This window comes from Temnothorax longispinosus, chromosome 3 (genome assembly GCF_030848805.1).
Source record: "Temnothorax longispinosus isolate EJ_2023e chromosome 3, Tlon_JGU_v1, whole genome shotgun sequence".
Lineage (NCBI taxonomy): Eukaryota > Metazoa > Arthropoda > Insecta > Hymenoptera > Formicidae > Temnothorax > Temnothorax longispinosus.
Genome location: NC_092360.1, coordinates 18,630,255 through 18,646,233, shown reverse-complemented (window position 1 = coordinate 18,646,233; position 15,979 = coordinate 18,630,255). Strand labels below are relative to the sequence as shown.

Here is a 15,979-nt window from a genome sequence, read left to right as displayed (position 1 = left end):
AAGCGTCGTATAATCCATCCATCCATCCACTCTATGGCTAATGCGACCAGATATTTTTTAATCCAAAGCCGGACAACTGTATGTCGGGATAGAAGAGGTGTAAAGATAAACACAAGAACAACCTTCAATTTATTTTTACAGAACAATATAGTTACTCGTATTTAGTGTTTGAACTTATTTGCTTTAATAAAGAAGGTGATGATATATATTTAAGAATTAAATGTATAGAATTCTTGGCAACTTAAATCAAAATTAAGTTTTGTTAACAATATTGCTTTTAAAATGCAAACTCGAAGTTGAGCTATTTTTCCACTGTCCACACTTTGTTTATTACAGAGAATTAAACGTATTAAGTTTACCATCGCAATTTGACAAAATTTTTCAAGTATTTTTTGGTGGGACCTTTTTACTAAAATTGAGACATTTGACATATTTAGCAGGATGATGGGAGAATCACCTCCAAGGCAGGACTGTCCCACCGAAAACAGAATATCTGGTCACATTACCTAGTGCTAGTCGGGTCCTGGCTACCGATAAGATCAAGTTTAATATGTACTTAAAAATCCGAATTAAATCCAATAATCAAGTTTGATTATCTGAAATTTGAGTAATATTCATGAAAATTAATATTTTATATATTGTACTTGTGAAGTAATCGATCCCGACTAATTAATTTTGAATCTTAGAATGAGCTAGTATATCTGTAGTATTCGAAATGTACTTAGTATAGTTTCTATCGAGTATAGTTTCTCTATCGAGAGAAAGAATCGAATCTTTTACAAGTGGTATTCGAACTCTAAGAATGACCTTATTAGTTTAAAAAATGTAATGTGTAAAGATTTTAAGTAAATTTTTATTCTATATTTTTAATCATATTTTTTATTATATTTAATTGCAACGATTGATAATCTAATATTTGTAATTATCAAAAAATAATATACTAAAATAATTGTCGCTTTACATAAACATTTTGACTCGAAGGAGATACTTTGAAGAATAACCAGGTTTGAACCCATTTTATCCAGAGTCGAATTTACTTGAAAGTACTGCTTTTATTTTTAGAAGTAATTATAGAGGATTTGAAACTACGCCAACAGATTCGAACCTACTTGTAAAATACTTAATCCCATCGCTAGTCCTGGCTTCCCTCAAGGAGAAGGGAACTACTCAAATAGGATCTTGACCTCTATACTTTAAAGGTTTTGAAGTATTTTAATTTTCTATGGGAATGGGTTACTAGTCCACTGTCCACTTAAAGGGCAATAACGCTGATTCCGAACGAGCTCTATTAGAAGCACGGCAAGATACTCTCGGTGGTGCCATTGCCTTCCGAAAAGCGATATAAAATCCGATGTTTCTAGCTAGATTTGAACTTGGGCCTTCGGTACATAGAGCAGACGCAACGACACAAGAAGCATATCTTTCTAAACATATGAGACAAGGAGAAAGGACAATCGACAAAATCTGCTTGCGCGAGATCTCTGCGTGTCAGCAAAACAGCTGACTATTATTATGAGTGTCAAAATACGTTGAGCGATGACTTCTATGGCTCGTTCTTGAATCTTCTGGAGAAACGTAATAATAAAAGATCGGAGCTTTGCACCCTCGGAATCAGTCGTCACCTCTGTGCGCGACAATTGGTTGTTATTTGCGCAACGCTATCTCGTAAGTAATACAAAGCGTACATATCCATTTTAAATCTCGACATTAGATTATAAATACATTGTACGTGTTATCTCACTCGACGATATCTCATGCCTTCGTTATCTGCACCTGTGCTATTAAACAACAGTTGTTCGCTATAATTACAGCGATTGCCAAACGTTAGAGAGGTAATTGAGAAAAGCTCGAACGACAGTATTGTACGTATCTGTATATTTCAGACTTGTAGACACAATTTATAGCTCTTATAAATATCTGAATTTCAGCACAGTGACAAAGTGATCTACTTATATCACACTATTATGCGCATAATCGAAAACTTACAGCGGATTGAATTACAGTCGGAATTGCAATCGTAGCACAAAACATAATTGCAATTAAAATAAAAGCGCATGAATCGAAATGCCGTTTACGTATTTTATGAAATATATTTATTAGATATTCTCGCTTTCGGGATGAGCATTCAAATTTCCTCGAAGCTCTGATCTAATGGAGCGGTTTCAAATATATACAACGATATGGAAACGTATTCTTCGCGAAAAATGTCACTATGTTCAATGAATCAATGTACATTCTGTCGCTCGTCTGCGTAATTCGGTTACTCGATCGACAGGAATTTTCACGATTGTTTCAGATGGTCCAGAGAAACTAGAAGATTTGCGTGCAACTTTTAACAGATGTAAAATCTTTACAATAGATATTTATCTCGAAATATCATGATCTCCTCTGACAAGAAAGCCAGCAATATTTGAAAAATATGAAAATTATGTCGTACATTCGATTAATTAGAGAAAGAGAGTTTCCTTTTACAACGCGATAATCAAGAAACCACAAGTATATATCACGATGTTTAATCAACTTAGAAGTATTGAATTCTAAGCGGATGATGATTGAGAGATACATTTCGTCACGGTATAGTATAAGATCAAGAAACAGTAGCTTAGCAGAACTTCCATCGGTTTCCGCATTCGTTACACAACACGAAGGTAGTCATCGGCTCGTCGGCCGAACGCGTTTGCACTTGGTTATACGTGCAGTTGCGCTTCTTGCATTTGCCGCACTTGAGCAAATCGGTCTTGGTTCCCTGCACGGTGGCAAGTTGCGCGTCATTGATGGCCTCCTTTTTGAATTGCTCGCGTAGCTGCTTTATCTCGTCGCTCGCCATCTCCTCCGCAGTCATCACCGCTAACCTGGCAGGCGTGATTGCACCCACCAAGAAGTTCGTCCGTAGATTGGGATTCTTCACGTCACGCAGGTTGGCGACTCTGCTGCGTACCTGTAATTCAAGTACGTAAAAATGACAAATATATGTGACACACAATGCAATTAGCATAGATACCATTACGTTATACGTTAAGAGAAAGACTCTGGATAATGCGCGAGATAATGAGTTAATATACGTTTAATTACCCTATTTTTGTATCTGTTATCGGTATTTTTGAATTCCGCATAAATTGCTTCCTCCAATTCTTCCGCTAACTCTTCCGGACTGGCACACCCGTCGACGACTTTGCCGTCGACGCGTAAAGCAGCCGCCAGCAGTTCTCTGCATTTTAATCTGACCGCGTCTGTTGTGGTAGGAGCAGGGAAAGACGACTGTTTCCTTTGAATGTCTCTGACAGGTTTCTCTTCCTTCACTTTTACTTCGGCGGCATCCGTTGTATCTTTCTCCTTCTTCTGATCGCTCTCTTCTTTCGATTTGTCCGGTTTCTCGTCCTTCTTCTTTGAACTACTCGACGACGTGGAGTCTTTCTCTTTATTCGATCCTAATACCAAGCAAATTATACATACAGATTTGTCAGAGTTATCTACATATAAAAATCAATTATTTCAGTTACATTACATACATACCAGATAAAAACTTTTTCCAGTTCTTAATAAGAGTCTTCGATAAAGAGATAACTTCCTCGTCTCTGCTCGATTTCCTCAAGGCATTTACAGTCATTCCAATGCGTGTCTTAGTTAAAAGCTCCAAATCAACGGGCAACTTCTGAAGTATCTTGAGCAACTCCAAAGCCTGTTCCTGACCCTGATTGACAAACGTCATATAACATTGTATACAGCAAGTATTCTTCTTTTAAGTAGTATAATTCCGACATCAACATTTCTATATATTGACGTTTTATATTTTTATTTTATTTTTCAGGAACAATCATGGCAAAGCGGAAGCTAAAAATCATAGTGGAATACTTTCTAATAACAAATTCAGTTCAATTATAACAAAAATACCTGCGCGAAAATCACTTTGCAACAGAAGTCACGACGAAAGATAAACATTGAAAGATATAAAACCACACTGGTATAAGAATCAAGTTGGGGACTCTTCTTAAGTACTCAATTTCTCGGATATAGAAGATACGTGGAATGAATAATTGGACGTCGTGCAACATCGCGTTCCACGGCGTAAACAAACGTTGCCTCCGCGATATTAGAGCGATCTTGTTTACGCGGCTTTCGCGCGCATCGAGAACGCGGAATTCAGCAAAGTGCTCAATATTCGTCGGAAGAAGATGCGCGCTTTCCTCGCGGATCGGAGGACGACGTTTCCCCCATCTTCAACGCGCGCGCACCCCGGCCAGTATACTGCGATCTTTATTTTACTCACTTATTACTCACCGTCCCGTCACCGCTCGACATCTTGTTGAGCTTCTTCTGGATACGCAGCACTTCCTCCTCGGCGCTCATCGTCGGCGACCGCACGGCTGCTCGCTGCACAAAGTCGGTTATAAACAGGCGCGAACGCGCGGACAACAACACCTCACTACACCTCTCGTCGACGCTCACCAACGCTCACGAGCCTCACGGCCGTGTCTCGCGCAGCGAATGTTGGCCTGCGACACGAGGCGGCGAACTTAAAGACTAATAACGCCAGGTCGACGCGGTGACGCCATCTTTGCATTCTTGCTTGTAAGTTTTTTCACGTGAGATTTAATATTATTGTAATGTGTAATAATATAATAATATTAGTCATTAAGGTGATATATATTATTGAAAACCATTGTCTCTAGGTAAATTTTCATAACAATCAATGGGGATCCCGTTTGAAGGTAATTGAAGAGCACTAACGTTATCGACTGGTTTGACTAGAACGAAGATGCGAACCCAGAGAGAAACTCTGCGTGCAAACACATGTTTTAAAACTTATCCAATCACTGTTTTACAAATCTTTTATACATGTAATAAAAATTGTGAAAGGTAAATAGGAATAAATTATCACAAGAGAGAAGACACTTTATATTTCTTTGGATATTTGAATCTTTTACATTTAATTGACAATAATATAAAAATGATACACACGTATGTAGATTTTTTAAATAAAATATATGTATTTTTAATATATTTCAATCGTGTAAAATAAAAAGCAAAATAATGGCAGTTTTTAAAATAATCTATAGAAAAATAAATGAATTTAAAATTGAAATTTGAATAGATATATTGTAATATTAATATTATTGAATATTTAATACTTTTCACAAGAAAAAACGACCATGAATACCGGCCCTAAAGCTGCTTTTTCCGCTATACGCAATGGATACTTCCCATTTTATGTCCATTTTTGCCAAGTGGATTAACTTTAAGCCCCTTGCACAATGCCAGCCAACAGGCCATAGGAACAGGAAATAACCAAAAATCGTTAATTACAACCTAAAAAATTCGAATGCTATGATTGGCTGGTAACAGGCAATAGACACAGAATTTCCAACGTGATGTTTCCATCCATTCCAGAAACTCTGTGTCTATTGCCTGTGTCACTGTTTATTCTGCATTTATACATGATTTCTAATTTCTATTCCTTGTTCCTATTCCTATTGTCTGTTGCCTGACATTGTGCAAGGTGGTTTAATCTCGGTTTAAGGGTCGACAGGAGTAACACCATGGTAGAAAGAAAACAAGGTATGCTCGTTAGAGGGGTCGAAATTGAGCATGTTCTGCGCAGACATGGCGACGGCCAAGCGAGCGCCATATTGAATATATATAGATATACTTTATGTATATACATACGTCAGAAGTGAACGTGTTCGGCTTAATTTGTCTTTTTAAAATGCCTATGTGTAGTGTAAGTGGATGCAAAAATAAAAGCGAGAATGCAAAAGAGAAAAATATTCAATTTTTTTCTTATCCAAAGGATGAAGAAACTGCGTTAAAATGGATGCAAGCTGCTAACAAAAATAAAGTTAACCTAAAAAACGGTACGTTATTTTGAATCTATATAAATTATAATTGAGGCATATATTTTTAATACTTTATTGAAATTAATTTTTGTAGCTCGCATATGCTCTGTCCACTTTACACCAAGCTGTTACAAACCAAAGCCAGCGTATTTAGCAAACTGCGAAAATTACTCGTCTAAGAAATTACGAAGACTTCATGATCATGCAATTCCAACAGAAAATTTGCCACTATTGAAGGAAAGAGAAGTGCTAAAGGAAGTGCAAAATCAACACAACATAATAAATGTTAGTGAAAACAGCAGGTGTGTATTATTGTATTATATAAAATATTTTCTTATTATAATATGTGAAGATTGCAATAAATTCTATTTACAATATCTTTTTTTAACAGCAAAAACAGTTTTAGTGAGTCCGAGACCAATTTGATCGACACTTCAATGGAAAATAAAGCAGAAACATGTTTTATGCAATCTTCAAAAGAAAATGCTAGGTATAATTTTATTGATTTCATGCGTATTAACGACTTCATTGCTGTACAAGAAATTATTGCATGTTGTTTTATATTTTTATTTCTTAAATATTTTTTACTTTCAGCAGTACAAGTGATGATACAATGGTAAACACACAAAGTAATTCACAGACTGTTATGTCTGAGCACTTAAGGTAAACAAAATTAATTGTCTGTATGATTATAAAGCATCAGCTCAATATATATATATGTATATAAATATTTTCATGTCTAAAAATTACTTGATGTTTACTAGGATGTGTGTGTATATATATGTATATATATATATATACACATATATATATATATATATATATAGTAAACATCAAGTAATTTTTAGACATAAAAATATTTTATTGCATATTGCAAATTTTTTTCAAATTAATAGATAATATTTTTCAGATTACGAGATAAAATTATTCAAGATTTGATGAAAAGACTAAGCCAAACAAACAAGGTAAACGATTTGCTTAAGAAACAAGTAAAACGATTGCAAAGAGAAAAGACAAGAGTTACGAAACGTGTAATAAAAGAAAATGTCCATAATGTGCTCAAAAGGATATTCACTCCGAAGCAAATTGACGTTTTAATGAGTAATGAAAGAAAAAAAAGAGTAAAGTGGGGTCTTAAAGACATATCTGCTGCAATAATGTTAAGAAGCTTGAGCCCAAAAGCATATCGTTTTTTAAAAGAAAATCACTACCCGTTACCAGGATTATCCACACTTAGGAACTGGGCATCTCGCATGGAGTTAAAAGAAGGAATTTTATCTGATGTTGTCTTTTTAATGAAAAAGAAAGCGCCATCGTTTCTGTAATATCAGCGTGCCACATATGTTCATTTTTACATATCAATTTCTTGTATACTATTCAATAATAAACTTATTGAACACAACTTCTCGTGTTATTAAAATAAAATATTTATTACATTTATTGAAATTGCTGTATTTAAATAAACCCATCTTATATCGACAATATTTTTAAAACTTCAGAAAATTATTTACTTTTTCCTCATACATCTATTATATTGTTCAATTCATGCTTATTTTACATTTATTTTAATATTTCTTTATATATAATTTTAACATTTTTTACTTAAAATTAATTATTACATGAAATAAAATTGCATTATATGCAGAACAGAAAAAGAACTTAATTCTCATTTAAAAAACCGCGGGCCTAATTCTATTGGCCAATAAACCAATATGTCTCCAGCTTGGCCCAACGCACTCATTGGTTATTAGAAAGGATGCGCAACAGCATACCTTGTTTTCTTTCTACCATGAGTAACACTACCGACCTCTATCGGGTTGCTTAGCTGCGAGTCCGTATTTTATTTATTATAAATTTTTTAAGAGCCAAAATGGAAAATCCGGCTCTGTACCAGCTTGCGGTTAATATTACTGATTAAAACGAGCATAAGTTTAATGAGATTCGTTAATTAATTTGGCTAAAATTTGGGAAAAGCCGTTCCTAAGCAGCTTTGCAGGCTTGCTTAGAGCTGCAAAACTGCTTAGGAACGGCTTTTCCCAAATTTTAGCCAAATTAATTAACGAATTTCATTAAACTTGTGCTCGTTTTAATCAGTAATATCAGCCGCAAGCTGGTACAGAGCCGGATTTTCCATTTTGGCTCTTAAAAAATTTATAATAAATAAAATACAGACTCGCAGCTAAGCAACCCGACAGAGGTCGGTAGTGTTACTCCTGTCGACTCTTAATTTACTTTTTATCTTTTTCTAATTCTTAAAATTAAAAGAATGTTAGAAAAGGATAAAAAGTAAGTTAATAAACCACTGTGTTAAACCGAGATATTAAAATTAATATATGTTGGACAAATCAACAACCAATCGATACACGAAACTGTCACTAGTGTCATTTTCGTATGTCAAATATTTGTGTGTGCTCAAGATTGAGACTTTGAGACCCTGGTACTCTGGCGATCGATCATGTATCTTTTTCTCTAGGACGGAAATGTGAGAAAAGTAAAAGGTTTATCTCTTTCTATTCAACACCAATAGAAAGAGATAGTTACATGAAACTTTTCACTTTTCACGTTTTCGCTCTAGGGAAAAAGTTACATAAATCACTACCCGTTTTTCGGTGTAGAAGAGCGCATTATTTCTACCTTCCAACCAATTGCGAGCCTAGAAACAGTGCACTCATCTACACCGAAAAGGAACTCATTTTTGCTCCCCATTGTACATATGTACATACATACATACTCCTTTTTTAAAGACATATGCGATTGGCTCGTCCGTCGTATCCATTGTGGTATTCGTTGAAGTGATGCACGAATCGGTACCCGTATCTCTCATTGGTCGATATCAATATACCACACCACAACAGATTCAAGTTTAAACGAAGCTATTGCTAACCGCCGCTGCTGGCCACTGCCAAGAGTCCCGAGGCTGGCCGAAGCTTTACACAAGGAAAACGTTCTGTGTGCTGTTTTCTCTGTTTTTGTGATCCAGCTGTGATCTATTCGTGATTCACGGAAATTGTTTCTCTCGTGCAAATCGACGTTCTAGTTCGTAAAGTGAATAAACATGTCAATGTTACGTGAACTTTAGGTAATTCTACGACGTATAATAAGTAGAGGATTGTTAGAGTGTACTGTTATATTGAAGAACTGATTGTATATTGTGAGCGACGAGGTTTGTTTTGTTTTGCTTTGTTTAACGTAATTGTTAATCTTTTCTGTATACTTTCTCGTTTACGCAAAAACTATATATATACACGACATCTAATCATGAATATATAGGGCCGATATCACAGTCTCCGATCCCAGTGAGAAATGACCCGTCGAATTGACGTCCATCGACGTCTATAGACGTCGGATTAACGTGATCCTCCGATTAAACTCGCTCTTCGTCTCTTTCTAGGGGGACAGTTAGAAAGAGATGCAGACTGAGTTTAATCGGAGGATCACGTTAATCGGAGACTGTGATATCAGCCCTTGAATTTCTTTTGACATAGCTTTTGATATTCTTTTTATTTATATTGCATGCATGAAGTATATTGAATTTTTGAATGCATGTTATTCAGTGTCAGTGAGTGCACAATAGATAAATTTGTAAATATATTGTATAATAGTATTGTTTTAAAGAAAGTGCTTTTTTCAGTATGATACATGCATGGTTTACTTAATATATTTGTTTCCTTTTTCTTTTTATATCAAATATATTGAACTTTCTTCTAAATTTATTTGATACTTATAAATTATTTTACCTATTGTATTTTACAGATGGAATCTCGTTTACCAAAACCAAAAATAGTAATAAACAGAGCGATTAATATAGCTGATATAACTGCCAAGAATAATAATTATAAGACAATCAAAAATAGCAACGATATGTCAGCGTCGACCGCAACCTCAACGTCGACATCAACGTTAACATCAACATCGACGTCAGCTTCAACATCCTCGGGTTTTGCCAGTGTGAAATCTATAAACGAGAACAAACTATCGGTCAAACAACCTTTAGTTCGATCAAAAACGTTATCCACAATTACACGACCAAACAATGTAAAGGCGATAAAACGAACAGGTACTAATATTACACATGGAGAATCAAAGAAGCCTTTTGTTGCTAGACCTGTTGCTAAAGCACTAATGAACAAGCCAACTAATAATGCATTAATGACTAATAATACAGCGAACAGAATGAACAAAGGTATTCAAAATGACGTAGATAAGGGAGGCAAGATTAAAAAATGGGACTTACGAGGTCGTTTGGCCCATACAAGTGACAAACTATCAGTTGAGCAACAAAAAAATAAAGACTTGGAATCAAAATGTAATGTGCTTCAAGAAATGGCAAATACTTTACAAACTAGTGAAACTGCATGTAAAACTAAAGTAGAAGAACTCGAGGTTTTAAATAATACCTTGACTAACGAGCTTCAGACCTTAACAGTGGAAATAGTTGCCATTCGAAAAAATGAGAAAGATTTAGCGAAACGTTTACAAGAATCAGAGGAATCGCGTACAAATCTTTCGCGGGCTTTGAACGAAATTCAAGAAAGATCTAAAACACAAGAGGTATTAATTTCAGAGCAGACTCAGCAGTTGATAACTTTAAAAACAGATTTAGAATTACAAAAGGAAATAAACAAAGATTTAAGTACCATCAAAGAAGAATTGCAAACTTTGACTCATAAGATGGATAAAGAACGCAGGATATTGCATAATGTCATCCAAGAATTAAAGGGCAATATAAGGGTCTTTTGTCGAGTGCGTCCACGAACGCCGAAAGAAACTGAGCAGATGAAAGCGTGAGTATAAATGTGTTTTGCAATTATTAGAGAAAATTTAATTAATTATTAAAATAAGAACAAAATTTTTTAATATACATTATTTATTATATATTAAAACGTATATAAAATAATATATAATAATATATAATAAATGATGTATATTAAAAAATTTTGTATAAAGTTTTTAAGAAGATCAAATTTGGAAATTAAAAAATTAATAATACATTTTCTTAATTGTTTTCTTAATTTGATGAGTTTCTTTCAGCAATTACTATAAATGAAAATATATTTTATTTAACGAAATAAAAGAGATTATTTTGATATTTTGATTTGTGTATCTAAATGAAAATATTGTTTGTTACAGGTTGTGTAATATAAGCTTCATTGACGATTGTACTATTGAAGTAGGTAAATCGGATGGATCAGATGCAATGAGCTGCAGTGGAAAGCAACGAGGAACAAAACAAGAATTTTCATTTGATAAAGTATTTGCTCCCAATGCTTCGCAAGCAGATGTGTTCGAAGAATTATCCCTTTTAGTACAATCAGCACTTGAAGGATATAATGTTTGTGTATTTGCTTATGGTCAGACTAGTTCTGGCAAGACATATACTATGGAAGGAGAATGTGGATTACAGACTGAAGGCATGATACCTAGAACAGTACGTTTTTATATATATTTACAATATAATATATGTATATATGTATATATATGTATGTATGTGTAATTTAAATCATACTTTTATATAAATATTTAAATTTACAACTTTAATTTGGCTTTTTAGAATCAAAAAGAAAATTGAAATACATGTATGTAATTGCAGGTACGTCATATATTTAAAGAAATGAAACAGTTTGAACTTCTTGGTTGGGAATATCGAATAGAAGCAAGTTTTCTGGAAATTTATAACGAGCATATCGTTGATCTTCTCGATTCTGAACCAAAAACACACGAAATACGAATGGTTGACAATAAAGGTCAAGATTTATACGTTAGCAACCTTCAGATTGAAGAAATACACAGTCCAGAAGAATTACACGAATGCCTACGAACTGCACAACGCAACCGAGCAGTTGCAGCTACTCAGTCAAATGAACGGTAATTTTATTTTGCATTCATATTATATCTAGATTAAATTTATTCTTTTGAGGTTTCTTTCGAAGGAATAAAAGTTAAGTGACTTCACTTAACTTTTAAGGTCATATACCACAGGATTTCTTTTGTTCTAGCCCTTTTAAATTTCTAGCATTCTCTTAATGTACAGAATCTTTTTCACTCCTTTATCGGGATATATGTGAGATGAGGACTGGGATCGAACCCAAGATCCTTAGGTAGGTATTCATAATCGGTTCTTATATTTAAGACTGTCTTAAGTACAACCTTAAGATCTCATGAACCAATCACAATGCCATATTAGCATCTTAAGACGTTACTTAAGACGATCTTGAAATAAGATCTGACTATGAATACCGGCCTTAGATTACTAACCATTCGTACTCACATAGAGCCACAGATCATCCCATTATAGTATTTTAAATTGTACAATAAAAAGTTACAACAAGCAAACTTTTTTTATCTTTTCAATTAAATAAATAACATAATTATCGAGAAAATGTGTATTCTATGATTAAATATTTATTAGGATATAACTTAACATAGAATTTAATTTAAAATATTTAATAATTTGCATTTCAGATCATCCAGATCTCATTCAGTAGCAAGAATACGCTTGATTGGTACACATGTTACGAAACAAGAAGTGTCAATAGGAAATCTGAATTTAGTCGACTTAGCCGGGTCTGAACGTTTGAAAACTGAAGAAGCTGTTAGAACTGCAGAAACAAAGAATATTAACAAATCTTTAGCCAATCTTGGCAATGTAATTTTAGCACTATTGAAAAAACAGGAACATATACCTTATAGAAATTCTAAATTGACTCACCTGCTTATGCCTTCTCTAGGAGGCAATTCAAAAACTTTGATGTTATTAAATGTATCTCCATTAGACGAATGTTATAACGAGACATTAAATTCGCTGAGATTCGCTAGTAATGTCAATAATTGCAAGACTGGAAGTATTAAACGAAGCCGAATGATTTTACAGAATACGACTAACTGAATTTGGACGTGTTAAGTCTGATTATAGAGTAGTGTCAAATTAAATTTTTTAATGTTTTATTTTTACTTGATTAACATTTCTTTTACAATTACAAATGTAATTTAAAATAATTTAAGGAAGATGTATTCTCTCGTGAATTATATTATAATGTGACAAAGCCACAATAAAATGATAATAAAATTAGATGTTGAATATAACAGTAAAATAAACAATATTTATCTTTAAAGACAAGTTTATGAGACGATAAATATAAGATCTATCCGTTTTATCATAACACAATAATATTTTCTATTATTCTACAAGTAAAATTTTAAGAACAAAATATATATTTCATGTTGTGCCAAATTGATGTACTAGCACATAAATTGTATATGTAAATAACGTTTTTAAACATTTTTCTCAATTTATATTGTTATCAGGTCTGTACATTCGAACATTTAAACAAATACTTTTGCATATTGAATGAAAATAAAAACTGAAGTTTTGAAAATACTAACATTTTATATCTCTTTAATAATATTTAACTTTCAAATGTGTATATACATGAAATAAAGACATTATATTCAGATATCAATTTAGAAATTTTGTTTGAAATTTAGATCCTCAAAAGCCTCTAAATTTCATAATCTTGATCTTTTGTCTTTGAGCTAGATTGTACGTTTGTAGGCTTATGACATGAGATTAATAATTTTATCATACATTGTTATTATAAAGCAATTCTTTACATATCTCAGAAATAAAGAAGAGGAAAAAATAGCATTTTTTGATATATTTATTTAAATAATTTCAACATTACATAATTTGTATAAATGTTTAATTATATAAATGTCAATTCAAATTTATTTAATTTTAAGTTTAGATATTTTGACTGCTATTCCAAAAAATAAAATTTTTATATTTTTTTTATACCACATAATGTTATAATTGAAATGAGACTGCCAATTTTTATCTAAAAATTGTTTATAAAATACTGACATATTATCTGCAGTCAATGTCTTTCCTTGTGCTTCTAACATCTGTTGAAATTGTTTACGTTCCTGAAATCTCATTAAATCTTTTTACATGTCGTAATAAATCTTATATATAAAAAAAAAATCACAACTCAAATTAGTACCTTAATAAAGTTAGTATTATGTTTGGACCAAAATATCTGATTCCATTGTTGTGTCTCTTTCCTAAGCTCCTTATACCTCTTCTCTAAATATGTTTCCTTTGTGGGGCTGGCAAATAGAACAGGTCTTAGATTTGAAACTGGATCAGGAGGTCCAATTACATCACGAAGTTGATAATTGTTTTTCAGCTTAACTGTTTCCTAGCAAAAATGATTAAAATAAATTTAAATATATATATATATAATATACATATTTAGATGAAACTTTCTATTGTTATATATTTTTGTGAGTAGAATATAAAATAATTAAAATGCACTCTATTACGAAAATAAAATAACAACATGTTAAAAGTACTTTTTTCAAGATCCACAAATCTGTTATAAAACCTTAGCACTTATAGGCTTGTATTTAACATATCCTTAGTTCTTGAAATCAAATAATAATTTTACTATACACGTAGGTATAAAGACTTTTAAGGAATAAAAAACATGTTTGAAATAAAGATTATTAATATTCTATGCAAGCCAATGTATATATGTCTCTACTTAACAAAATATTTAAATAAGATAAATAATTATAAATAAAAACAATCTTAAATCTACGCGCGCTAATCTCTTAAATTGTAATCATAGATTCATTGCCTTACAATTGAATAAAAAGTTTCCATATCATCAATAGGTCGATGTTGAAATTCAGACCATTCCACTTAATTTGTTATTTAAGTACAAATATGCCAAAGATATTAATCACATTTCTGTGCGTTTATTCGATCAGTATAACATCTTTCATTTTAAAAAACATCGTGCTTAATTGTTAATTTACTTTCTTTATAATATCTAGCAATATTAACTTTCCAAGCATTGTTTTACACGATCAAGTGCGTTTTCATCAAAATTTAAGGAAAGCGAATTAATTTAAATTAAATATTTATCTTGTTCTTATATATTCTATCTACACACTCTTGATACCTATATATATATATAATTTAATTGGAAATTGGAATGCAACAATTAAATTATCAATGTTCATATTTATCAAAATACCCAGCAAACACCAAATATAATATTTACCACACTAAATAACCGACAGAGTTGTCTTGTGAAATGTTTTGTACGATAGTTATAACATTGCAGTGCAACGTTCAACATCTTAAGATTTTATCACATTAATACAACAAATCGAATTAATACATCTTCTTTTTCTGCTGAACATTCGATTCCCCAATCGGGTTTTGTACGGCCATTGATTTTAGAGACGCCAGGCCAGAAGTGTCATATTTATTATTATTATTATTGAATGACGTTGATGACGTTTCACTGGTGCAGAAGCCGTAAAGGCTGTGGCACATAGAAAGCAAATCAGCCAATCAAAGGCACGGCCGTAAGTGCTATCTACAATAGGTGTTTTAAGCTCTAAGCCCTAAAAATTGACCAATCACATACTACGTTTACGCGAGCGTTATGCTGGGTCTACAATGCAAGTCGCAAAGTCGTGAGTCGCAAGAATTGACCAATCACAGTTGAATTTGAGAAGAATAATCGACTGTGATTGGTCAATTCTTGCGACTCACGACTTTGCGACTCGCATTGTAGACCCAGCATTACTTCTGTAGTAACTTACGATATATCACTCGATCGTTTACGCGAAGGAATTATCGTAATAAGTTACTACAGAAGTAACGCTCGCGTAAACGTAGTAACAGTCAATTATTTTCCTCAAATTCAACTGTGATTGAATAATTTCTTAAGGCTTAAGCGGGGAGCACACACTTCTGCATAACGCATAATGCATAAGCATAAGAAAATTGATTGGTCCATACACATGTGCATAAGAAAATAGACCAATCAGTTTTATTATGCTTACGCATTATGCGTTGTGCAGAAGTGTGTGCTCCCCGCTTTATGCTGGGTCTACAATGCGAGTCGCAAAGTCGTGAGTCGTAAGAATTGACCAATCATAGTCGATTATTCTTCTCAAATTCTTATGACTCACGACTTTACGACTCGCATTGTAGACCTAGCATTACATTACTTGTGACGGGATCAAAATGGGATGTTTTGATTGGTTAACTCGGGTGACACGCGCGTGACGCGCTCAAGGCCTTCACAGGCCTAGTTTACACCGATCTCTTGATACGCATATCAAAT

General features: G+C 33.1%; 4 protein-coding genes and 1 long non-coding RNA gene across 15 annotated transcripts; 3 read left to right on the top strand and 2 right to left on the bottom strand.

Annotated features, from left to right (window-relative positions):
* Window positions 1–1,860: 1,860 nt before the first annotated feature.
* Tfiis (RNA polymerase II elongation factor) lies at window positions 1,861–4,414 on the bottom strand. The gene is made up of 4 exons (XM_071774268.1): window positions 4,279–4,414; window positions 3,514–3,691; window positions 3,073–3,428; window positions 1,861–2,938 (listed from the first exon to the last, which is right to left on the bottom strand). The coding sequence occupies exons 1-4, from the start codon at window positions 4,345–4,347 to the stop codon at window positions 2,603–2,605; spliced, it is 939 nt and encodes a 312-aa protein (XP_071630369.1). The 5' UTR covers window positions 4,348–4,414; the 3' UTR covers window positions 1,861–2,602.
* On the top strand, window positions 3,591–5,058 carry LOC139810587 (uncharacterized). The gene is made up of 3 exons (XR_011731440.1): window positions 3,591–3,724; window positions 3,809–4,569; window positions 4,671–5,058. It is a non-coding gene; the product is annotated as an uncharacterized lncRNA (long non-coding RNA).
* Window positions 5,059–5,537: 479 nt separating this feature from the next.
* On the top strand, window positions 5,538–7,274 carry LOC139810585 (uncharacterized). 6 transcript variants are annotated; one of them, XM_071774265.1, is made up of 5 exons: window positions 5,538–5,852; window positions 5,929–6,136; window positions 6,235–6,324; window positions 6,432–6,497; window positions 6,745–7,274. In XM_071774265.1, exons 1-5 carry the CDS (start codon window positions 5,651–5,653, stop codon window positions 7,157–7,159), a joined length of 981 nt encoding a protein of 326 aa, XP_071630366.1. In that variant the 5' UTR covers window positions 5,538–5,650; the 3' UTR covers window positions 7,160–7,274. The 6 variants fall into 6 exon arrangements, with proteins under 6 accessions (XP_071630366.1, XP_071630368.1, XP_071630365.1 ...); XM_071774267.1 differs by having other exon boundaries at window positions 5,541–5,852; window positions 6,226–6,324; window positions 6,731–7,274; XM_071774264.1 differs by having other exon boundaries at window positions 5,542–5,852; window positions 6,429–6,497.
* Window positions 7,275–8,690: 1,416 nt separating this feature from the next.
* Window positions 8,691–13,479, top strand: LOC139809814 (protein claret segregational). Of its 6 annotated transcripts, XM_071773036.1 has the most exons (6): window positions 9,145–9,393; window positions 9,588–9,891; window positions 10,000–10,618; window positions 10,965–11,262; window positions 11,425–11,699; window positions 12,297–13,479. In XM_071773036.1, exons 1-6 carry the CDS (start codon window positions 9,352–9,354, stop codon window positions 12,718–12,720), a joined length of 1,962 nt encoding a protein of 653 aa, XP_071629137.1. In that variant the 5' UTR covers window positions 9,145–9,351; the 3' UTR covers window positions 12,721–13,479. The 6 variants fall into 6 exon arrangements, with proteins under 6 accessions (XP_071629135.1, XP_071629134.1, XP_071629136.1 ...); XM_071773034.1 differs by lacking the exon at window positions 9,145–9,393 and adding an exon at window positions 8,691–8,913 and having other exon boundaries at window positions 9,588–10,618; XM_071773033.1 differs by lacking the exon at window positions 9,145–9,393 and adding an exon at window positions 8,691–8,997 and having other exon boundaries at window positions 9,588–10,618.
* On the bottom strand, window positions 13,475–15,118 carry Coa8 (Cytochrome c oxidase assembly factor 8). The gene is made up of 3 exons (XM_071773037.1): window positions 14,903–15,118; window positions 13,835–14,032; window positions 13,475–13,757 (listed from the first exon to the last, which is right to left on the bottom strand). The coding sequence occupies exons 1-3, from the start codon at window positions 14,978–14,980 to the stop codon at window positions 13,560–13,562; spliced, it is 474 nt and encodes a 157-aa protein (XP_071629138.1). The 5' UTR covers window positions 14,981–15,118; the 3' UTR covers window positions 13,475–13,559.
* Window positions 15,119–15,979: the final 861 nt, after the last annotated feature.